Source organism: Pteronotus mesoamericanus, unplaced genomic scaffold (assembly GCF_021234165.1).
Source record: "Pteronotus mesoamericanus isolate MK-2021 breed Mesoamerican mustached bat unplaced genomic scaffold, CSHL_Meso_final contig_639, whole genome shotgun sequence".
NCBI classification, from domain to species: domain Eukaryota; kingdom Metazoa; phylum Chordata; class Mammalia; order Chiroptera; family Mormoopidae; genus Pteronotus; species Pteronotus mesoamericanus.
Genome location: NW_026555223.1, coordinates 1,134,213 through 1,158,884, shown reverse-complemented (window position 1 = coordinate 1,158,884; position 24,672 = coordinate 1,134,213). Strand labels below are relative to the sequence as shown.

At 49.0% G+C, this 24,672-nt stretch overlaps 1 protein-coding gene across 3 annotated transcripts; it reads left to right on the top strand.

Annotated features, from left to right (window-relative positions):
• The first annotated feature begins 233 nt into the window (after positions 1-233).
• Positions 234-23,704, top strand: SUPT5H (SPT5 homolog, DSIF elongation factor subunit). Of its 3 annotated transcripts, none has more exons than XM_054580796.1 (30): positions 234-321; positions 586-663; positions 2,401-2,566; positions 6,068-6,133; positions 6,691-6,702; positions 7,226-7,295; positions 7,415-7,483; positions 7,584-7,649; positions 7,951-7,981; positions 8,314-8,382; positions 11,657-11,908; positions 13,259-13,348; positions 13,451-13,521; positions 15,059-15,164; positions 15,393-15,486; positions 15,574-15,710; positions 16,194-16,349; positions 16,448-16,594; positions 17,422-17,568; positions 17,655-17,780; positions 18,898-18,982; positions 19,509-19,628; positions 19,713-19,815; positions 19,905-20,032; positions 20,126-20,231; positions 20,666-20,824; positions 20,933-21,101; positions 21,214-21,417; positions 23,103-23,198; positions 23,272-23,704. In XM_054580796.1, exons 2-30 carry the CDS (start codon positions 589-591, stop codon positions 23,413-23,415), a joined length of 3,264 nt encoding a protein of 1,087 aa, XP_054436771.1. In that variant the 5' UTR covers positions 234-321; positions 586-588; the 3' UTR covers positions 23,416-23,704. The 3 variants fall into 3 exon arrangements, with proteins under 3 accessions (XP_054436771.1, XP_054436774.1, XP_054436772.1); XM_054580797.1 differs by having other exon boundaries at positions 247-297; XM_054580799.1 differs by lacking the exon at positions 6,691-6,702.
• The last annotated feature ends 968 nt before the right edge of the window (positions 23,705-24,672 follow it).

The following is a 24,672-nucleotide window of genomic DNA, read 5'->3' as shown; positions in this document are numbered from 1 at the left end:
ATGGCATGGCACGCCGCGTTAGTGGCCTGGACTAAATTCAAGCACCTATGTCGGCCGGAATAGACTGGGTCCTAGAAAGAAAAACCTTCCCTATCATTTGACTCTTCCAAGATGTCGGTTCCAGGTTTCACGTTAAGACAGACGTGCCACTCTCAAGATGGCTTCCTAGAAGTGCGTCATAGGGGGGAAGGAGACCCGGAAATCTCGCGTTAGCAAGGCCAACGGCAGGTTCTCGCGAGAGCGCACGTCGGTCCCGGCCAGGCGTCGTGTGAATTGCAGCTGGTTCCGAGGGTGGAGGTGGGGCTGGAGCGGTGAAGAGCGGTGAGGAGTGGGTTGGACGCCGAGGAAGCAGGCCTGGGGGTCGCCGGGAGCCAGGGAGGTGTAGAGACCGGATTTAGGGATTCGGGAGGTGTAGCAGGTGACGTTAGGGGGTCCCCTTTCGAGTTAATGGTTGCCAGAATGAGACTGCCGGAAGTGCGCTAAGACGCTTTTCTTCTTTCCGTGTACCGGCGAGGAAACTGAGGCTCGGGGTGGGGTTCGGAATTGGGGGTCGGCTGAGGCCGCCGTTTTTTCCTGCAAGAGCAGAAGATGTCCGACAGCGAGGACAGCAACTTCTCTGAGGAGGAGGACAGCGAACGCAGCAGTGACGGCGAGGAGGCCGAGGTCTGTGGCTGCGACGCTGGGGGAGGCATTGCGTCCGGGGGCAGGACCTGGGCAGAAAGACCCCCGTGGGAGCTCAGAGGGGATCGGAGTGAGCTTTGGCCTATGGGAGCTTCCAGGTTGTCAGAAGAGAGAGAAGTAGGCAAACCCAAGTCAAGCAGAGGGACAGGTGCTGCTGAAGGCCAGGGATGCTCCAGGTACAGTGAGATAAGAGGTAATGTATTATAGTTTAACACCTGGCATATAGTAAGCACTCATATTAGTTTTTATTTTTAGGTATGTCTAGTCATTCCAGAAAAATATTAGGTTGGCCAAAAAGTTATTTTTTCCGTACAATGGCTCTAGTAGTGCTTAGTTGTCTTTAACTTCATTTGAACAATTTTGTTAGGTTGTATTGTGACAGCTGTCATGTCAGCATGCATTTAAAAAACTTATCAAAATTGGTGAATTTTTGCACAGCCATTTTAATATTGAAGATGGAAGAAAATACACAATGGCCCTGGCTGGTGTGGCTCAGTGGATTGAGCACTGGCCTGGGAACTGACCAAAGCGTCGCTGGTTCGATTCCCAGTCGGAGCACATGCCTGGGTTGTGGTCCAGGTCCCCAGGAGGGAGTGAGGGAGAGGCAACCACACACTGATGTTTCTCTCCCTCTCTTTCTCCCTCCTTTCCCCTGTCTAAAAGTAAATAAATAAAATCTTTAAAAAAAAAAAAGAAAATACATAGCATTTTCAGCATATTATGCCTTATTATTAAAACAAACAAACAAAAAACCCCCACAACTGAATGCCAGAAAAGATTCATGCAGTGTATGGAGAAGGTGCTGTGACTGAACTTGTCAGAAGGGGTTTGTGAAGTATCTTGGTATTGTCAACATTTTTGCCAAAGAATTCTTTGCTGTTGGGCTGTCTTATACATTGGAAGATGTTTAGCAGCACCCTTGGCTTCTACCCACTGGAAGCCATTGGCGAGAGACAGTCGACATACTCAGAATATCCAAATCAATAAAATTATTGGTGAAAATGAAAATTGTATCTTTTATGGAAAAAACTAAACAGATTTTTGGCCAACCCAATAAAATGGCCAGGGAGAGAGTGCATGGAGGGAGAAGGAAAGCAGGCCCTTTGCTGAGTCCTGGTGATCAAATGCAATGTTTGAGGGGCAAGCTGAGTAAGAGAAACCTGTGGGGGAGCAATTGAAGGGGTTTGAGAAAAGGGAGGAGAGCATGATGTGATGGACGCCAAGGAAAGAACCTTTTCATAGGGAGGGAATGGTGTGAGATGTCTTGTAGGTAAGGACCAACCAAAGAATGTCCACAGAATTAGCAGCAAGAGGTGGTTAATGATCTTGAGCACTGCGGTCTAGAAGCAAAGATATGGGAGTTAGTGCTACTGAGATGTCTTTCACAGCCAAGGGAGTGGGTGAGATGGCCCAGGGAGTTGTAGAGTGTAGAGACAAGGGCCAAGGACCATACTTCATGGAGCTATCAAAGTTGAAGGCCAGGGGGAGGCTAGCAAGAAGGTCTAGTGGAGGGAGGAGTCCGTATCTACTCCCAGGTAATGGCTGGGTTGATAGTGGTGCTGTCACTGTTACAGGATGGCTACCAGAGAGATTTGGCCAGAGTGGGAAGAGGGCGCACACAGAGCAGAGTGGGCAGAAGTTAGATTTGCGGTTAGAAAGATTGGTGTCTGGATTTTGGGGTACAGAACTCTGGTGTCCCTTCCCTACCTGACCCTGTAGGTAGAGGAGGAGCGGCGGAGTGCAGCAGGCAGTGAGAAGGAGGAAGAGCCGGAGGAAGAAGAGGAGGAGGAAGAAGAGGAGGAATATGACGAGGAAGAAGAGGAGGAAGATGATGACCGGCCTCCCAAGAAACCCCGCCATGGTGGCTTCATTCTGGATGAGGCTGGTATGTCACAGGGCTGCCGAATACTGATCAGAGGCTGCATTTCCATCTTCAGTTCCATTTCTTGAATGTACTTCTAAAAAATTATGGTAAATGTCAAACACATAATAGTAGGATAGTATGTTCAGCCCCCATGTTCCTTCACCTTGTGTCAAGTTAACAGCTTAGTACCAACTCATTTTGCTTATTCCTCCTCACTCCCACCCACCACTGGATGATATTGAAGCAAATCCCAGATATATAATTTTACCCCAAAATATTTCTGTACATATAGTCCTAAAAGATAGGTCCTTTTAAAACACATAATCACAGTACCATTATCATCTTTTAAAAAATGCGCAATATTCTGTGCTTGTCATTGAAAGCTCAGGTGACCTAGAAGTAGACAACAGGACAAAGAAGTGGAGGCTGACAAATTTGGTCCCTTGTGGTCTGGCTCTGCTCTTTTTACAAAGGGGACAAACAGTTCTTCCTACTTGAACGGGGATAATTTGAGGATTTGGGGGACCAAGCATGTAAAACACATCAGGCTGAAGGCAACCCAAAGTGTAATGCCCAGCATAGAGTAGGCGCTTACACAACAGGATGGTTATTAATTTACATTATATAGGCCCACGTTGTATCTGCTATTCTATAAACTGCTTTTTTCACTCAATGCTTGTTCAGGTGAATATAACATAGATAGTTTAGGTTAAATGAGTTAATTTGTGTCAAAATTATCTGAACAACTTGTGGCACCTAAGTGCTCGATATATATGTTAGCTGCTATCAACATCATCAAAACAGCTATTTTTTCCAGAGGCTACATAGTGTTCCATAATGTGTTTTATTTAATCAGCCTCTTGTTGGACGTTGAAGTTGTTTTTATTTTTCACTATTTTGAACAGTACTGCCATGAACATCTTTACATATGTTTAGATACACATATGCAAGTTACTATGTAGACTGTTTCTTAACCATTTTTGTGGCCCCTTTTGCAGTCTGATAAAACCTGTGGACCCCTTCTCAGAGTCATGTTCTGAAATGTGTGAGACAAAGTACGAAAGATTCCAAAGAGAACAGTTATATTAAAACACAGTATCAAAATATTAAAAGAAGGTTGTGATACGTGTGCTTCTTTATTAACACATTTGAATAGTAAGGTTTAGTGGAGGGAGGGCTGGTAAGAAACTAACTTTGAAGTAGCAGTGAGTGAATAATTTTGAGATATCTGCAGCTGTAATGTGCTAAGAAAAAATCATTTTGCTGCTAACACTACTGTGGTTTGTTATCATTATTCATAATTGATGAAAATGCTAAATTTCAATGAGAAATTAGTGAAAATGAAGATTTTTTTCATTAACACGTACCTCACAGATTTTCTACCTGGTAAATCCCTTCGCGTCAAATTGTTGTGCAAAACGGAGGCATAGCTTTTAAACCTTTTGATATCTGTGGCCAAATACTGGCTCCTAAAAAGGTTACACTGGTTGATGCTCCCACCAGTCATAGGTGAGAGTGCTTGTTTTCCCCACACCCCTGTAAAGGGGAGTGACTGGGAAAACCATCCTCTGTTTTCTAGGGACCCTCTTACCCAGAGAAGAACAGGGCAGAGGGGGCAGGAGATGCTTTGGGTGTTCCCGGTTCTCAAAGAGCTTCGGCCCTTTCTCAAAGACTGAGGGGCAAGGAGTCCTTGCTTAGAGAAAAGGGCTTAGCAGATGGGCCTAGATCAAGAGAAGAGATGGATCATACTCATATGCCATTTGACCAAGATATGGGCCACTAGAGACACCCAGGTACTGGTGATGGGAGTGTTGTTGGGCGCTGCCTGTTGGAAGGCTATGTATGTGGCAGTACCCGTTAACATTGAACATGCAGGGACCCTTGGATCCAGCGATTCCTTCTATAGGAATTTTACACACAATTTCTAATTTTACCTACAGTTAGACTCACACAGGTACATAAAGACATGAGGACAAAGACACTTATGCAGTCCTCTTGGCAGTTGCAGATGTTTGGTGATCTAAATGTTCATTGATGATAAGGGCCTGGTAAACTGAATTATGGGATAGAAATCAGATAGCTTATGAGGCATGTGCTGCTACAGAGAGCTCCAAGCTAGTGGTACTCATAGAAAAAGAGGATAGTAAAGAACAGTGTGTTAAAAACTTGTTTCCCTGACTGGGTAGCTCAGTTGGTTAGAGCATCATCCCGATATGCCAAGGTTGTGGCTTTGATCCCGGGTCAGAGCACATACAATGATGAATGCATAAAGTGGAATGACAAATCAGTGTTCCTCCCTCTCTCTGTCTGCTCCTCCCTCTCTCTCTATAAAATCAATATAATTAAAAAAAATTTTTTTTAACTGCAGGTGCTTAGAGTGAACAGTGGTGGAGGGTTTATATCCATTTTTTATATATGCACAGATTATCTCTGGATAAGAAAAGTGACAGGTGACTGAAAAGAAAACTGAGATAGTGGGCATTAGAAATGGGGAGAAGACTTGCTTGTACACTTACGTCATCTGTACACTGGGGTTTTTCATCATGTGCTAGTACCACTATTTAAGTTTTTAGCGTGTATATATGTGTGTGTGTATATATCTTTTTAAAGATTTTATTGATTTTAGAGAGGGGGAAGAGAGGGAGAGAAACATTAATGCAAGAGAGAAACATCAATCTGTTGCCTTTTGTACACCCCCATCTGAGGACCCCAGGCATGTGCCCTGACTGGGAATTGAACCGGATGTATTTTGCTCTGTGGGATGACACCCAACCAACTGGGCAACACTGGTCAAGGCAGAGTTTTTAGTGTATATTTGATGCATACAAAAGGATACTCATAGTGAAGAGATTAAGTGCATGGACCTGGGGGCCAGGCTGCCTCTCGAGTACCAGCTGTGAGTCTTTGGACAAGTTAGATAACCTCTCTGGGCTTCAGAGCCCTTGCTATGAAATTGTAGCAATGATGATGCTTTTCTTAGGATTGCCAGGAAGATTCAATGAGCAATCTGGGGCAAGTACTCAGGACAAGGCAGGGCACATAGTACGATTTTGGATGAGATCAGGTGTGTTCAGAATGGTATGGTCATAGATACATAGTACAGTTTCAGTAAGTGTTAACTGTTGTAGATGTAAGAGAATGATAATACAACCAGCCTTGAACCCTGTTTTAAAAAAAAATCAAAATCTGCATACCTGTCTTCCCTTGGTGTAGTTGAGAGGGAACGTTTCTGCTTGCTTACTGAGATCCTGTTTTCTAAGATGGATCTGTGGGGGGCATTGGCGGGGGGTTGGGGAGAGATGGTGATTTACAGCCAGGAGGATCTGCACAGGAGACCTGACCCTGCTGCTTGGAGCAGCTCCGTGGCCTCAGGTGAGAACCTCACCTGTCTGAGCCTCAGTATCCTGATCTATAAAATGGAGGTTTGTTTTGCCCATCTCCCCGAGGAGGTTTCCTGGAAGCTGTTGTCATGAGAACCCTTTGCCCCTGCTGCCCCCTGACCACTTGGCCTCCTTGTTTCAGATGTGGACGATGAGTATGAGGATGAGGACCAGTGGGAGGACGGAGCAGAGGACATCCTAGAGAAAGGTGTGTGTGGGTCTGCCTCTGGAAGACCCCTGGGGGACGTGACCCAGAGGGTCTTGAGAGTCCATCCCGCACCCCCATGCCCTGCACCACCCCAACCCCCACCCTCCTCACCTTGCTTCTTTCTGTCCTTGCCAGAGAGACCAACTCTGTACCCTTTTCCTTTGAGGCCCATGAGTTGGGGGGGCAGGGGATGTGGGGTGATAGGTATTGTGGGGAGAGGACTCTGGGATCCCATGGCCCCAGTAAATCCCTTCTGAGGGTTGTAGGGTGGGTGGGCTCTGTCCCAAAATACCCCCCACTTCCTGGGCCAGTGCCCCCTTCCCTGTTATTTTCCGTTTTGTGCACCTCATACATTTCGGCTTCTCCCCTAAACACCTGGTGCCTGGCCTTTACTTTTGATTTTCAACCTTACTGTGTCCTTCCCTTCCCCTTCCCCCAACCCATTGGTTGATTTTGCTGCTATAATTTGGCTCATACTTTGTCTGCCCTCGCCCACCACCACCACCACTACCACCACCACCACCACCACCACCACCACCTCCTCTTCCTACAAGTAGAAGAGATTGAAGGTAAGAATCTGAAAAGTGTGATTCCCCAACCCTCCTCCCGTATCCTGACATCTCCTCCTTCCCGCCCTGACACCCTCCCTCATCCCAATCCCAGTCCGGCTCTGGGGTCTCTGATTCATGTTAGGGTCCAGAATCAGAGGGCCCTGGGGCCAGGCCTCCAGCAGTGGTTGGCCTGGGAAAGTGTGAGAGGGGGTGTGTGTGTGTGTGCGCGCGCGCGCACGCATGCATGAGAGCACTGTGGGGGGCAGGGATGCAGGAATGTGTGGGATAGGATGGAGTTCAGTGTGTGCTTAGACAGTGGCTCTGAGATGGGGAACAGCTGGATGTTCCCAGTGCCTGGGCCCCATCCCCAAGTCTTTTCATGAGAAGCAGAAACCCGAGCAGGACAGAGAGGGTGAGGGATACAGGCTTCCTCAGTGAGGTGTGTCCTCCCAAGGCCCACCTCTGGTGCTCTTAGCCCCACCACTTTCTCCAGCCCCTGCTCTTTACCTCCCTTTATCTCACCTGCCCATTTTTTCTGCAGCCTCCAATATCGATAATGTTGTCCTGGACGAAGACCGTTCTGGGGCTCGCCGCCTACAGAACCTCTGGAGGTAAGCAGGGAGGGGAAAAGTGGCGAGACTGGTTCCCATGGGGAGGTTGGGGGCAGGTCATCCCACCTCCTCTCCTCAGCCTTCAATTCATGTTTACTTTTCTCCCCCTCACACCGCAGGGACCAGCGAGAAGAAGAACTAGGCGAGTATTACATGAAGAAATATGCCAAGTCATCTGTGGGAGAGACGTAAGGGCATGGGATGGGTGGGTGGGGAACCCTTTGCAGGAAGGGTGAAGGGTCCAGACGGAGCTTCACCTCTCCTTCCCAACTGCCCTTCTCTCTCCAGGGTGTATGGAGGATCTGATGAGCTCTCTGATGACATCACCCAGCAGCAGCTGCTCCCAGGAGTCAAGTAAGGGCTTGGGACAGGAGGGCTTAGATGGAACTCTTGTACTGTACTAGGGTGATGTATCCATGTGGGTCATTCCCTGAAATAAATCAGGATACAGAGTCACACAAGCAGAGTGGTGTATGAGAAGGCGGTGGGGGGGGCAAGACGGTACTTTTTTCTCTCCTCCTTTTTGTTTATGTATGGAAGGATGGAAAAGGGAGAAGATGTGCAGCAAGAGGAAGAAGGGTGGGTGTGATTATTTGAAAGTTTCATGGTGAGGAGACAGTTTCACTAAAGGGCTTTTTTGTCCTCTCCTGTCTAGGGATCCCAATCTGTGGACTGTCAAATGTAAGGTGTGTGCTCTGGCCTCATGGCCTGGGGGAGGCAGGGGAGAGGAAGACGGCCTTGTCTGGGAGAACTGTCCATGTGTCTGTTCTGCGTCTTCTTGCCTGTCAGCCTCTTGGTCACCCTTTTTCTGCCTCTCCAACCTTCTCTCTTTCCTCCCCCTCACTGCCTTCCACCTTCATTTTTCTTGCTAGTCATTGCTGTCACTCTGTATCTCTCCATCTCGTGTTCCTTTCCTACCTTTTCTTGCCTGATGAGCCTGCCTTTCTTACTGTCTCCCACCCACTTTCACACGTCCTGCCCTCCATTTCATCATCTCTTAAGTTTGCCTGTTTTCCAGATTGGGGAGGAACGGGCCACAGCCATTTCCTTGATGCGCAAGTTCATTGCCTACCAGTTCACAGACACGGTAAGTCTAGGCAGGCGGCTTGGCGATGAGAGACAGGCCAGAGCCCAGAGGGAGGGAGAGGGTAGGTTCAAGGGTGCCACTGCCTGTTAAGAGAGCTGCTTCAGCTGGAAAACAACCACTCCCTGGACTGAGGCTTGCTTCTGTGTCCGTCGGAGGAATTGTCTTCGCTCTTTCTGGATGACTGGCTGGGTTCCCAAGTCCCTGTAGCCCTCTGGAAGTCAGCCATCTAACTTCCTGAGCCTTTTCTACCTGAGAGTGAGCTATGCCTATTTACCAACCCTGTTCGGTAGCTGTTTCCCTCTTCCTGTTTGGAAGTCCTACAATAGGACAGTTCGGCTAAGGGGATCAGGGAACAGCCCTGTCTGTAAGGGAATTCATTCCTTCTCTTTCATGCAGTCATCGGACGTTCACTGAGCCCCTTCTCCGGGCTGGTCCCTGTGTTGGGAGATGCTGAGAATACAGGGGTGACCATGCCAGAGCTGGTCCCTGCCCCTTCAGGGCTCACTCAGCACACCTGGGTGCAAGGCAGCAAATACTGCACTAAAGGCACATCTTTCTTCAGAACGCCAGGGTTTGAAGCCTGTCCCTGCCACTTCCTAACTGTGTGACCTTGATCAAGCCACTTTCCCTCTCTATCGATAATGTTGTCTCGGGCCCTTGCTTGCTCGCTCCTCAGCATCACTAGGTTTAAATAGCTTGGGACATGTCCAGCAGCTTGTGTTCAATAAATGTTATTCCCAGTTTTGGAACCAGAGCAAACCCTATGAAGGGTGTCCTCAAAATCTGTGAAACATGGGGCTACTAGTAACTGCATACTGGGTGGTAACTTTCGCAGTATAATTTGTGTTCAGCTGAGTGCATTGCTTTTACCTGCCAAAGCAGTGGGTGTGTGTCAGTGGGGCCAAGTGGACAGTTGCGGGATTTGCAGATTATGATTTTAAGTGTGCACAAACCTCTACATCGTGCCCCAGGCAAAATTCTGGGGACCCTATTGGAATTATGACTATTATTTTTGTTTTTAATGACCAAAGTAGTACACATACTGTAAAAGCCCAGATCTCTCCATAGTAGTGTCCCATTTTTCACATATAATTACTGTTGGTTTATGTGTCTTTCCAGACCATCTTCTCTGCATGTTGGAAAAATGTGTCTTTTTTTTTTTAAATACACAAAATGGTGTTTTATTGTACATACCATTCTGCAGCAAGTGTCTTGTCAGTGCTATAATCATCTTTCCATGCTCAATAAATACAAAGTTGTTTCCATTTTTCATTATCACAGCCAATGCTGAAACAAATTAATTTAAAAAAGAAATTGAGATATAACTCACATTTCATAAATGGATGGTCATGGTGTATGATCATTTTTAAATGTTATAGGATTTGACATTTTGCTATCTTATTAAAGATTTTTGCATTTATATTCACAAGGGATATTGGTCTGCAGTTTTGCTATGATGTCTTTGTCTGGTTTTGACATCAGGGTAATACTAGATTCATAGGGTGAACTGGGAAATGTTTCCTTATCTTCCAAAAAGAGTTTTGTGAAGGATTGCTGTTAATTATTTAAATGTTTGGTAGAATCCCCTGCGAAGCCGTCTAGTTCTGGGCTTTTTGTGTTTGTGTGGAAAGTTTTTTATTACTAATTCAATATCCTTACTTCTTGCAGATCTATTCAGATTTTCTGTTTCTTTCTGAGTTCGTTGTGGTACTTTGTCTTTCTACAAAAACATTCATTTCATTTAGGTTACCTGATTTGTTGGCAGATAGTTGTACCTAGTAGTATTGCCTTGTCATTCTGTAAGAACAGTAGTAATGTCCTTTCTTTCCTGATTTTAGTAATTTGAGCCATCTCTTTTTTTTTTTTCTTGGTCATTCTGGTAAGGGTTTGTCAAATCTGTTAATTTTTTCCAAAGAACCAACGTTTGGTTGTAATGGACTTCTCTTATTGTTTTTATATTCTCTATTTCATTTGTTTTCATTCTGATCTTTATTATTTCTTTCCTTCTGCTTGCTTTGGGTTTAGTTTCCTTTTTTCTAGTTTCTTAAAGGTGGAAGTTTAGGGTATCGATTTGAGATTTTTTTTTTCTTTTTTAAGTTGGCATTTACAGCTGTAAACCTCTGAGCATTACTGTCTCACATCCTAATAAGTTTTAGTATGTACGTTTTTGTTTTCATTCACCTGAAAACTGTTTTCTAATTCCTCTCCTACCTTTTGTAATTTCTTCTGTGACCCATTGGTTACTTCATTGGTGACACAGGTACAACTGGAGAGGGCCCAGTTGGAGGGCACACTCCAAGGTCCTGATCATGGCCTTTGCCCAGCAACATGAATCCTTCATACCCTGATTAACACTGAGTAAAAGATGACTGCTAAACAAACAAACAAACAAAACCGAATGTTTCACACATTAGTGAATTTCCTAAATTTCCTCTGTTACTGATTTCTAATTAAAGTTCATGGGGTTGGAGAATATACTTTATATGATTTCAGCCCTTTTACATTTATTGAGGCTTGTTTTATGGCTGACGTGTGGTTTTTCCTGGGGAGTGTTCAGCGTGCCCGTGAGAGCACTGTCATCCTGCTGTTGCTTGAAAGAGTGTTCTATGTATGGATGTCTCTTAGAGCTACATGGTGTTTATAGGGTTGCTAAAGTGTTCTGTTTCCTCACTGACCTTCTGTGTAGCTGTTCAGTCCATTATCAAACGTGGGGTATTGTAGTCTCTGATTATTATTAGTGAATTGTCAATTTCTTCATCTGTTAATTTTTGCTTCATGTGTTTTGAGGCTCTGTTGTTATGTTCATATATATTCATAATTCTTATGTCTTTTTGATGGATTGACTCTTTTATCATTATAAAATGTCTTTATTTATCTTTGGTAGCAATTTCTGTCTTAAATGTGCTCTGCCTGTTGTTACTATAGCCACTCCAGCTCTTTCTGGTTCTAGTTGCTTTTTACATATAACATATGTTGGATCTCTTTCTGTGTCACTACTTAGGTTCATCTCATTGTTCTTTTAACTGCTGTTGTTTTATTTCATGATACAGTTAAGCTATATTTTAACAAATCCCTTTTTGGGAGGCATTTGCAATTTTCCAGTGCTGTTTGTTTGCTGTAATACATAACTGCAGTGAAAATCCTGTGTCTGTGTCATTGAGCCAGCATGTTTCTGTGGGATGAATTCCTAGAAGAGAGAGACTGCTGAGGTGGCATTGTTACTGTTGTTAGCAGTTGTGTCTCACTGTCCCCTTCCACGGGCTTGGCCCTATAGCCCCTGCAGATTAAGTCGGTAGTGGCACCAGAGCATGTGAAGGGCTACATCTACGTGGAGGCCTACAAGCAGACCCACGTGAAACAGGCCATCGAGGGTGTGGGCAACCTGCGTCTTGGCTACTGGAACCAGCAGATGGTGCCCATCAAGGAGATGACAGATGTGCTCAAAGTGGTGAAGGAGGTGGCCAACCTGAAACCAAAATCCTGGGTCCGCCTCAAGCGGGGCATCTATAAGGATGACATCGCACAGGTGCCTGGGTGGGGGATGGGGTGGCTGAGGGGGTCAGGACTCATGTTCACACTTTTGCTCCTGTGTTCTTTCTTCCTCTCCTTTCCTTTTGACCTTCCCAGCCCCCTTCATAGTGCAGGGAGCAGCACCCCGCTCAGATTAGGAAAAGCAGAGCCTGGTTTTGTTGTGAGCACACAGGAAATGGATGATTATCCTCTGTGTGTGATGAAAGCATGTTGAGTAAAGGTGTGAAGGCGGAGAGGGAGTGAGCCATGTGGAGTTATTGGGGAAGCATATTGGGACAGAAGGAACAGCACGTGAGATAGGACTGGCTCTAGCTGACGCAGGGTGGCGGGGCGTGAACTCACCGAGGCCCATCGTTGGGCTTCAGCTTTTAGTGGAGTAAGATAGGTTTCTAAGGGACACAGTGTGACTTCGATTTAACAGGATTACTGTGGTGACTAGTTCTGAGGCCAGGGGATATTGCCCTTAGGGAATGTTTAGCAATGCTTGGAGACATTTTTGGTTATTTCAGCTGGAGAGTTGATTCTAGCATCTAGTGGAGAGATGCCAGGAATGCTGCTAACATTCTACAATGCATGGGACAGCCCCCCCCAACAAAGAATCGCCTGGCTGAGAAACCCTTGAATAGACAGTATGGGACCACAGGAGCAGGGAGACCAGCAAGGAGACAAACTAGTGATGCCTTGGGAAAGGTGGCCAGTGATGGGACAGGACTAAGGTTGGAGCATTAGAGGAGGGGAAAGGCGTCAGAGTTTTTGGAAGCACAGATGACAGGGTTTGCTGACAGGTTATATACAGAGGTAAAGGAAAGAAAAGAGTTAAGAATGACTCCCAGATTGCCCTGGCTGGGTAGCTCAGTTGGTTAGAGAGTTGCCCCAATCGGCTAAGGTTGTGGGTTCGATCTTCAGTCAGAACACATACAAGAAGCAACCAATGAATGTATAAATAAATGGAACCACAAATTGATGTTTCTCTCCCTTCCCCTCTCTCCTCCAAAAAAGCAATAAAAAGAAAAGACTCCCAGGTGCACTTGAACAGAAGGAAGAATGGAGTGGGAGGAGACTGGGAGAGAGCAGGTTTGGTGGAAATCAGGAGGTTAGTTGTGGTTGTGCTTGTTTGAGGGACCTTTTTGCCATCCAAGTGAAGGTGTCCAGTGGCAGTGAATAGTCAGTTTCAGAGTTACGGGGAGACAGGCTGGAGAGAGAATTTGGGGGTGGTTAGCAGTCTGATTTCTTCCCATCACCCTCTCTCTCCCTTACCTTTTCTGGCATCTCTTTGTCTTTCCTATGTCTGGGGTCAGGGATGGAGGGACAGGCCCTTTCCTGACCACCTACCTGTGCTTCTCAGGTAGATTATGTGGAGCCCAGCCAAAACACCATCTCTCTGAAGATGATTCCACGCATTGACTATGACCGCATCAAGGCCCGCATGAGCTTGGTACCATGGGGATGTGTGTGTGGGAGAGGGAATGCGTTACCCGAGCTGGTGGCCAAGCCCTCCTCCTTCACCCTTCCCACGTGTGCCCCTTTTCCTCCACAGAAAGACTGGTTTGCCAAAAGGAAGAAGTTTAAACGGCCTCCGCAGAGGCTGTTTGATGCCGAGAAGATCAGGTGAGTGTCCTTGGGGACTGTCTGAGTTGGGTCCCCCCAATAGCTATGGTGCAGAATGTGTCTTTGCAGTTTTCCTCGCAGAAATGAAACCCTGACAGGTTTAGTTTGTGAGTGGTTAGGTGTCATTATAGCCTCAACTAAGTTACTTAACATCCCCATGCCTCAGTTTCTTATGCTTAGAAAGATTGATAATAACAACCCTTCCTTCCTCGGATTGTAGCAAGAATTGAATGAATTAATATTCATGTGTGCCCAGAGTATCACTTTGCATGTAATAAGTGTGATTAATGGTATCATATATTGAAAAGGGATTTATCGACATGTCAGGCTTTATGAAGTCTTTCCCTGATTTCCTGATTCCTGGGCAACCAAGATGAGGGTACAGAGCCCCTTCCCTTCAAGATGTCTCCCTCACTCGCCCTAGCTGGATAGAATTCAGAGCAGCTCAGAGATTCTAGCATTACCGATCTACCAGGATTTCCAACAGGAAGGGCAGGAGAGGAGGAGATGGAGAAACAAGATTTGCCAGTAATACTTTTCCTCTGATCTTTACTGGTACCTGTTGTGAGTCAGCCAGACAGTTATTCACTGTCTGGATCTCAGAATGTGTCTTTTGATCTGGACCCAAGGACCTGGCTAACATCTCCTATGCCAGAATTGGACCCATTTATACCACTGGTCTCACCCGACTGGACCTCCCGTTACTGTGAGGCAGAGAGCAAACCAGAGTGACCCCTCCCCACCCCCAAAGCGAGCTGAGACAGCAGTGCCCTGACATGCCCAGCAGAGTATGCTGGTCCCTCTCCCAAATTCACCATGTGAATGAGAAATCATCTGAGTGAGCAGATCTTCCTTGCATTTCCTTTTTGGGGAACGGGGGAGGCTTCCCCCCACACTCTGGAAGCATGGGGCAGGAACTGAGTCGTCCCTCCCTCCACCCCTCTCACATGCAGGGCCACTAGAGCTAAGGCACGGGCTTGGGAGTCCTCCGCCTGTGTTTGAATCTTGACTCTCAGACTTGTGGCGGGGCTGTGTGGTATGCCCTCCCCAAGCCTCATTTCCCCATATGACTGATGTCACAGGCTTTGGGGAGGGGTCAGTGAGGTGGTGTACGTCCAGGCCAGGCACAGGCTGAGTGCTGTGTGAAAGTAATCTCTAGCACTTGGTCCAGCTATTATTGGCTGTGTCTATCATATGCAGACACTTACAGGGGAAAGAGAGCGAAAGAAGATAAATCCTGCCCCTCTGGACGGCCATTCTGGGTAGGGGGATGAATCAAGCAGTAGTTCATCAGAGGGTGACATGTACTGTGTGGAAAAATAAAGCAGTGAAGGGACGTGGGAGTGCAAGGAGGTGGGTCAGTGTGCCCCTCCTTTGGGCTCTGTGAGAGGTCACTCTGCCAAGAGGGTGTGTGTTAGGATGGGATGGATCAGTCACCCTGAGGCCTTCTGCCCCACTTGCCAGCAGAGGAGACAGGTATAGCAGATTTCTCTTCTTAACCTCCCCTTCCAATCTTCTCTCCCTCACAAAATCCCAGGTCCCTGGGGGGCGATGTTGCCTCTGATGGTGACTTCCTCATCTTCGAGGGGAACCGCTACAGCCGGAAGGGCTTTCTGTTTAAGAGCTTTGCCATGTCTGCTGTGGTGAGGGTCCCAGAGGGGGTCATGCTAATGGCACTGGGGAGTGGGGAGGCCAAGCTTTCCCTCCTGCAGCCCAGGCCCCAGAGCAGTGGGTTATCTGGGTCTGTCCTGGGTAACCCTCAAGTCACGAGTGTCCCTAGGGCAATAATGCTCACTGTTTCTTTAGCCCACTCAGCTGGGCTGTGACACTGACCTTCGTCTACTTCCTCTTCCCCTTGTCTCGGGGTACAGATCACAGAGGGCGTGAAGCCCACACTCTCTGAGCTGGAGAAGTTTGAGGACCAGCCAGAGGGCATTGACCTGGAGGTGGTGACTGAGAGCACAGGTATTTGCTCTTGGCTGTAACTTCGGCCAAGGAGGAGCAGGTGACCATGGCAGGCAGCCCCCATCAGTCCCATGTCTACCCCTGCAGGGAAGGAACGGGAGCACAACTTCCAACCTGGGGACAATGTGGAAGTGTGTGAGGGTGAGCTCATCAACCTGCAGGGCAAGATTCTCAGTGTGGATGGCAACAAGATCACCATCATGCCCAAGCACGAGGACCTAAAGGTGGGTACACTACTGCCCCTCACATATGTACTAGGTTGAGGAGGTGACATAACCATGATTAACCTGAGGTGGCTGCTGGGTTTAGTTTGTTTGGGGAGGGGGGGTGTTTGGGTGGGGGGGGGGCGTGGGGAGAGAGTCTGGGGGCTTGTCTAGGCTAGCATGGTGTACCTGGGGTGAGGCTCTTTCCGGGTGGTTCTGAGATGGTGTCTGTCTAGTCTGGTGTTATGTCTGGGGGGACAGACTAACTCTTTGTAGGGTAAAGGGTTGTCTAGGCTGATAATCCTGTCTGAGGTCAGCTGTCTTTAAGGCAGTCTGAGAACTGTCCTGGTGGCCTAAGGTAGTCTGGTTGGGTGGTGTGAGTGTGGAGTGGGACTCCGCCAGGGTCTTTTCTGAGAACTGGAGTGGATTCTGAAGATGGGTGGGGCAGATGATTTGTGGCAGCTTCCCCCTCATCTGCTCGTTGTCCGTACACCCAATCTCCAGGACATGCTGGAGTTCCCGGCCCAGGAACTTAGGAAGTACTTCAAGATGGGGGATCATGTGAAGGTGATTGCTGGCCGATTTGAGGGCGACACAGGCCTCATTGTGCGAGTGGAGGAAAACTTTGTTATCCTATTCTCCGACCTCACTATGCACGAGGTAGGTCAGAAGGGTGAAAGGTGAGCAGAGAAGAGAATACTCAGGCAAGGCAGGCCGGCCACTTGGGTCCTGCTTAACCCCTCCCCCTCTCCCGGCAGCTGAAAGTGCTCCCCCGGGACCTGCAGCTCTGCTCGGAGACGGCATCAGGTGTGGATGTTGGGGGCCAGCATGAGTGGGGAGAGCTGGTGCAGCTGGACCCCCAGACCGTGGGTGTCATTGTACGACTAGAGCGGGAGACCTTCCAGGTGTGTAGGCTGTACTCAGGGGCAGGGCTTGCTTTCAGGGGCTTCCTCTCTTTCTTGAGCTCCTCATCCTGGGAAGTGGCAGAGCATGGTGGCCAAGAGCCCACATCGCTCTGGGTTGCAGACCTGCCTCTCTCACCCATGACTGGCTATGTGAGGTTAGGCAAGCAGCAAGTCAGTTATCCTCTCTGCCTCAGCTTCCCCCCTGGAAAGTGGAGGTAATGGCAGTGTCTACTTAATTAGTTGTAAATGAATCTCTGTGGTCAGATAGGTACCCTGACATTCAGGATGGGGTGCTTCAGGTGCCCTTTTCCCATTCATCCCTCCCCATGGATGTGGGAGCCACACAGCATAGTGCTTAGAACCCTGGACTTTGGATTTACATGTCAGCTCTGTTACTTTGGTGCTGGGTTACCCTGGGCTGCTGACTTATCCTTTCTGGGCGTGAGACACCTCCTGTGTAAGGCGGGAATCATGACAGCATCCATTTCAGAGGGAAGTTTTGAAGCTTCAGTAAAATCTTATGTGAAGAATTTAGCATGGGGCCTGCCTGGTACAGAGCGATGGGAAAACGTTAGCTGTTATGTTAATATCTACTCTCCCGCTCCTCTCTCCAGTCCCTGATGTTTAGTCAATGGGGTGGAGTCTCATCCCAAATGATTGGGAACATTTTTGTTTGACCCAGTGCCTAGAGGGTGATGCGCTGACTTTGCCTGCCCAAGAGCTCCCTGCAGGCTCTCACAAGGAAGGACCATCCTGCTCTAGGAAAGCCCTACTCCATGGCACCCTTTCCACTCTTACCCCTTCAGTTTCCCCCCTTCCCTCCGTAGGTTCTAAATATGTACGGGAAAGTGGTGACTGTCAGGCATCAGGCTGTGACCCGGAAGAAGGACAATCGCTTTGCTGTGGCCCTGGACTCGGAACAGAACAACATCCATGTGAAAGACATTGTCAAGGTCATTGATGGTCCCCACTCAGTAAGTATGAGCTCCTGCCTATCAGCTGTGTCTGAAAGAGTAGGGGTGGCACATGGTCACCAGAATGACCGTCCTTGTTCCTCCAGGGTCGGGAGGGCGAGATTCGCCATCTCTTCCGTAGCTTCGCCTTTCTGCATTGCAAGAAACTGGTGGAGAATGGGGGTATGTTTGTCTGCAAGACCCGTCACCTGGTGCTGGCTGGGGGCTCAAAGGTGAGGTGGGCACGGTGGCACCCTATGATAATGGGTACCTGGCTCAGCTTTCTGGCCTTCCCCGACCACACAAGTGACAAAGAATGGGCAGATGTCAGTGTCAAGTCCTTGGCAAAGTGTTTAGTGGGTTTCTGAGCTGTTTACCAAATCATTCATTCATTCATTCACTTATGTGGTTCTATTAAGCCAGACGCTGGAGATACAGTAGTGAACAAGAGGCAAACCTGCCCTCCTAGAGTTGCTACTTTGGAGGTCAACAGATAGACAGGTGGATACATGGCACAACATGCTAGTGCGGGGTGATGACAAACACTAGAAGAAAAATAAAACAGGAAAAGGAGATAGAGAATGATGGGGGTGGGGTGCTGCTTTATTTATTTATTTTTAGATACATTGAGAATATATTTCACTTTCATCCTATATTACTTTGTGAGAAAACCCAAAAGAATCTTGGTGGCATTGAAGAAAAACATGTCTAATTGGCATTTATAATGAAAGTTTTCTTAGCTTCAATCCCCCTCCCTTTTTTTTTTTAAACTGTTGTGACCTCTAAAGGATAAGGATAAGAGATGGAGAATGATGGGGGCTGCCGCATTAGGTAGAGGAAATTAAATAAAGGCCTCTTTGAGGTGGTGACATTTGAGCAGAGCCTGAATGAAGGTGGAGAGCTATGAATATCTCAGAGGAATTGCAAGTACAAAGGCCCTGAGGTAGGACTTGTAGGAAGATTGTGTAGAACCAGGTATCAGAAAGGAAATCAGGCCTGGGATCTGGGTAGTGGGGCCAGGAGGCGGTTTCCTTAGGACCCTGCAGATGGGATGGTGAAATTAAGGCTTGCAGGTTTCCTGTCACTAGAGGTTTACATTCCTGACTATCATATTTTAGTCTCGTTCCTTGGCCAGGGCCTCTTGATTAACAGCTTGGCCCACAATGGCATAGAGGTGGTGGCAGTTTCACCAAAAGGAACTTGAGGCGTTGTCTCCAGAAGAAAGGAACGATGGCTGCCAGAAGGTTTAAGCAGGATCTGTTCTCAAATGTAGGCAGGCAGTTTGGCACAGAGTCTGGGAGTCAGTCACCCATGCCCTGCCTGCCAGTTCACTTCTTGTCCCTCCTCTAGCCCCGAGATGTGACCAACTTCACTGTGGGTGGCTTTGCCCCTATGAGCCCCCGGATCAGCAGCCCCATGCACCCCAGTGCTGGAGGTGAGGGGGAGTTGGGGTGGCACTGTGTGTGGTGGGGGGAGGAAGGTTGTTCAGCCCACAGTCACTGATCACCTCCTTTGGGCTGGCTCAGCCCTGATGGGGCTCCACAGCCCACTGGAGGCCAGACCTCACGCTACAGTGACAGCCCAGGGCGGTCAGGGTCGTGATGGGAAAGCCCGAAGGAGGCCCCTGACCCAAAAGGAGATGGGGGGAGTCAAGCAGGCGAAGAAGGTACTCTAAGGGCACAGAATGTGAGGGGAGCCCTGGCCGGTGTGGCTTAGTTGGTTGGGTGTCATCCCACAAAGTGAAAGGTCACTGGTTTGATTCCTGGTCAGGGCACATGCCTGGGTCACTGGCCAGGTCCCCGGTTGGGGATGTGGCGGTATGTGAGAGGCATTCAACTGATGATTCTTTTGAGTATCAATGTTTCTCTCCTCTCTTTCTTAAAATAAATAAAATCTTAAAAAAAAAAAAAGTGAGGGGAAGGCACAGCCCTGGGACTGGTGATATTTTCTTCCCTCCTCAGGTCAGCGTGGTGGCTTTGGTAGCCCGGGTGGCAGCAGCGGTGGCATGAGCAGGGGCCGGGGGCGGAGAGACAATGAGCTCATCGGCCAGACTGTGCGCATCTCCCAGGGGCCCTACAAAGGTGATCTTCCAGAGCCTGTGGAGGCTTGGGGAGGGGAGTGGTGAAGGAGAGCCCCACCCAGCCTGACCACCTGCTCCCTACCAGGCTACATTGGTGTGGTGAAGGATGCCACGGAGTCCACGGCGCGAGTGGAGCTGCACTCCACCTGCCAGACCATCTCTGTAGACCGCCAGCGTCTCACCACGGTGTAAGGCTGGGGCAGGGCAGGGCAGGGCTGGGAGGGGGTTATCCGGTGGTGAGAAGGCCCTACTCACCCCGCTAGTTCTCTGTTTACAGGGGCTCACGGCGCCCAGGTGGCATGACCTCGACCTATGGGCGGACACCCATGTATGGCTCACAGACGCCCATGTATGGCTCTGGCTCCCGCACACCCATGTATGGCTCTCAGACACCTCTCCAAGATGGTGAGCACTCCCTGGGAAACAGGGAGGAGGGATGATGGGGGTGGACTGGAGACAGGACAGAACTGATGGATACATGCGTCTATCCTGTTACAGGCAGCCGCACCCCACATTATGGCTCACAGACGCCCCTGCATGATGGCAGCCGCACTCCTGCCCAGAGTGGGGCTTGGGACCCCAACAACCCTAACACACCATCACGGTGAGAACCAGGAGCTGGGGTGACACGTTTTCCTGAGGAGCTCCTGGGGGTGTTGAGTGGTCATGCTGGGTGTCTGGGGGGTAGAGGGATCTGTATGGCCCACCCTGAACTTTTTGCTCCCAGCCCCAGGCAGGTCTGTGAGGAACAGGCATGGCTGGGGGCAAAATAATCTCTCTGACCCAACTACAGTAGCACTCTGGTTAAAACCTGGGTTTGGAGACAGTGTTTGACCTTGGTCATGTGACAAGTTTGTGACTGGCCTGGCAGCCTAATCTCTGACTCCCAGTCTCCTCAGCTGTGAAATGGAGGCCTCCGGGTGAGGCTGCTCTGAGGGTGAAGTTGCCTCAATTTGACTGACTGGCTACAGTGCTGTTCTGGAAACATTTGCTGCACTGCTGTGATCACCATTCTCAGCAGACTTCTTTCCCCAACAGGGCTGAAGAAGAATATGAGTATGCTTTTGACGACGAGCCCACCCCGTCCCCACAGGCCTACGGGGGTACTCCCAATCCCCAAACACCTGGCTACCCAGACCCCTCATCCCCTCAGGTTAACCCACAGTACAACCCGCAGACACCAGGGACACCAGCCATGTGAGTCCACTCGGGCTAGCCTTAATTAACCCCTGCCCAAGTTCTCCCCTCTGCCTCCATCTCTTCTCCAGCCCCAATAAATGCTCCCTTCTCTCCTTGTTTCTGCAGGTACAACACAGACCAGTTTTCCCCATATGCTGCTCCCTCTCCACAAGGCTCCTACCAGCCCAGCCCCAGCCCCCAGAGCTACCACCAGGTGGCACCAAGCCCAGCCGGCTACCAAAACACCCACTCTCCTGCAAGCTACCACCCCACGCCCTCGCCCATGGCCTATCAGGTGCTGGTCAGCTGGCATGCCCTTGAGGTGGTGGGCTAGGGTGGGCCTCCAGCCATTAAGGCTAGCCAGGTCATGTGACCTATTCCCAACACTGCTCCCAACTCCCTTACAGGCTAGCCCAAGCCCAAGCCCCGTTGGTTACAGTCCAATGACACCTGGAGCCCCCTCCCCTGGTGGCTACAACCCGCACACACCGGGCTCAGGCATTGAGCAGAATTCTAGCGACTGGGTAACCACTGACATCCAGGTGAAGGTGCGGGACACCTACCTGGATACGCAAGTGGTGGGGCAGACAGGTGTCATCCGCAGTGTCACGGTAAGTGGGGCCCAGGGTGGTCGATGGGCAGGCATCCTCTCCTTTGGGGTTCCCAGTCTCTGTGGTTATTTATTTGTTTTTCTTTTTAATTGCCTAACTACGTCTTTCAGTACCCATTCATAGCTGGAAAAAAAGATGTGGAAAGGTGTGGCATACAGGCTCCACAAGGCTGGGATTTCTGCCTGTTGTGCTCATGACAGGGGTCCGAGCTGCCTGGAACAGTGATTGGCACCCATAAGTGTGTTAACCTCATGACATACTCCTCTGAGATCAGTTCAGTAACATGGACTGAATGCTCCATTGTGCTAGGCTTCAGCTTAGTGCTGGGTACCCACAGACCCTGGGCTCTCCCTGCTCCAGCACTGCTGGCAGTCCCTGAGTTCCCTCTAGCCTTAGAGCCTTTGCTCATGACTTTCCCCTATACAGAACTCTCTTCCTTCCATTCTTTGTCTAGTTAACTTCTATTCAACCTCAGGGAAGCACCTAGGCTATTTCAGATGTTTTTTATGGGCCTGTGTAATTCTTTTTCATGTTACCTACTTTTGCCTAAAAGCTTAAAGTTTGCTGTAGTGATTATTTGATTACTAATCCTTTGTTTTATTCCTAAGTAGTCCCAGTTGCTAGATGAGGAACTGGTGCCTTGTTGGCCCTCCAGTAAATATTAATTGAATTAATTAAAGAAGCGTCAGACAGCTCCTGGCCCTGCCCTCAGGTTCTCTTTCCAACGGGACATATCCTGACACAGGCCCCCGACACTGGCTGCTGGAGTGGCCAGACCTGGGATACAGGAAGCCCCAGGGGATAAGGGGAGCTATGCAAACCCAGTGAAGGCATCTTACCAGTTTTTGAAGGAATCAGGGAGGGCTTCCTGGAGGAGACATCTGCACTGCGTCCTGAAGAATGAATAGGAGTAAGCCCAGAGAAGTAGGTTAAGCGTGTTTCAGACAGAGAGGCCTAGAGGTGAGGGAAAGCCTGGTGTACCTGGGGGCATTGAAATATGTTAATTGCGGCTGGAACATAAAGAACCGAGGTGGGACATGATGAGGCCAGAGAAGTGGCTGGGGCCAGGTCATGTGTCAGCTGGGGAATGTGGACTCTGTCCTGAGGACACTGGGAGGTCATGGAAGAATCTAAGCAGGCATCAGATAGGTGGTTTGGAATTAATTTCACTGTGTTGCTTTATCAGGGAAGGGTTAGGGGTGGTGATACTGGGGGCTGGAAACCTGGGGGAGCTCAGGCTGCATTACAGGGCCTGAGGAATAGAGAGGGAAGGGGGGCGGGATATGGGAGAGATCCTCAGGAGGCTGTATGGACAAGCCTCAGCTGGAGATGGTCAGTGAAGGAGATGACCAAGACAAGGTGCAGAGTGCTGACTGGGGACGGGGGAAGGAACAAGTGTAGGGGAGAAGCTGAAGCCAGTTCGGGACTTGAAGAGTTAAGTGCCTGAGAAGCAGTCTTCCTGGTTGGCCAAGCTTCACTTTGGTGCTTGCTTTGCTGATCTGGTCACCCCACCTCCACACACCACAGACTTCAGCCTTGGAATCTGGCCCAGCCTTGGCCCTTCCTGCCCAGTGTCACCTTGGGAAAGTGACTTCTTAGAATGAACCCTGAGCCTCTGTCACAAGTGTGACTATCAGTCCTCTGTTGGAAGCAGGCCAGGCTGACCAGGCTCTCCCCACCCTCAGGGAGGCATGTGCTCTGTGTACCTGAAAGACAGTGAGAAGGTTGTCAGCATCTCCAGTGAGCACCTGGAGCCCATCACCCCCACCAAGAACAACAAGGTAAGGAGGGGCAAGGGGCTGTGGGGACACTGGACTGCTGACATGGATCCTGACTCCATGCCCTCCTCTCCAGGTGAAGGTGATCCTGGGCGAGGATCGGGAAGCCACAGGTGTCCTACTGAGCATCGATGGTGAGGACGGCATCGTCCGCATGGACCTTGATGAACAGCTCAAGATCCTCAACCTCCGCTTCCTGGGGAAGCTCCAGGAGGCCTGAGGCAGGCTGGGCAGGTGGACTTCGGCAGACACCTGGCAGATGGAGGGTGTCCCTCGGCTCTGACGGAGGATCGGGGAGGATCGGAGGATCGGAGGATCGGGGCATGGAAGCAGGCCCTGGCCTGGTTGGTTAGGATCTCCTTTGTTTTCCTTTCTGGGTTCCTATCTTCCTCCCTGATGTTCATGGGAATCGGAGTAGAGTCTGGGGGAGGGCCCCCATGTTCTTGTATTTCCCTCTTCCCCAGCTTGCTTTTATGTTACAGTCTTTCAATAAAAAGCTATAAAAAAAAGTCTTGTGTGTATGTGTGGTCTGGTTTGTAAGTGGGGTACTTTGTAGACTCCATTTTCTTGGGCAAAAGACTAGGTCCTACCTAAGCTTCAGTTTCCCCATGTAGAAAATGATACTGCCTGCACCAGAGGGCCCTTGAGAGGAATGTCTGAGAAGACATGGGAAGAAGTTACTAGAACGGGGCCTGCCATGCGATTGATGAAGTTACATCTTAATTCATTCTTGAATTGGGTGAAAATCAGTACCCCCCAGGAAACCCAAGTTCCTCTTGCGGTGTGGTAAACAGCATTTGACAGGTATTTTTCTTGAGCCCGCAGAGCAGTGACGCTGGCTTGGGGATTGGGGATAGGGTACAGAGCAGAGAATAGAGCTCAGTTCCTTGACCTTCCTTCACCGTCCTCATTTCGTATTCACGGGTTTTGTTTTTTGGTTTTTTTTTACAAATGTTAGAAAATAAAATATTTCAGATGTTCAAAAATATAACCAGGAACACCCACGTCCCCACCACCAAGTTTAGGAGATAATATGTACAAGATAGAACCCACTTTAGCGGCACCCCTAGTCCATTCCCTGCCAAAGGAATCCACAACCCTTAATTCCATTTGTCTTTTGACCAACTTTGTGCTTTAATACTTTGTATCAGTATTTATCCCTAAATGTTACATGGTCGTTTTACATGTTTTTAAAGTTTCCATAAACACTATCAGCCTTCCCCCCGCCCCGCTGAAAATGATCTGAAGGAGAGCCACCGTGGCCACCTGTGGCCTCTGATTGATTTCCAACACTCCCGACCCGGCCCGACACAGCCGCTGATCTTTGGCCGGCCTTTCAGACCTTTAAGAAGACGCTCATCGGAGGAAGGGGAAGAAAGGTCTCTAAGAGGAGACAGATGGCCCTCCCGGCTCCACGTTGAGGAAGCGAGTCTGTGATGGCTGGAAGCCCTAGGACTTCTTCATTATGGCTTCAGCT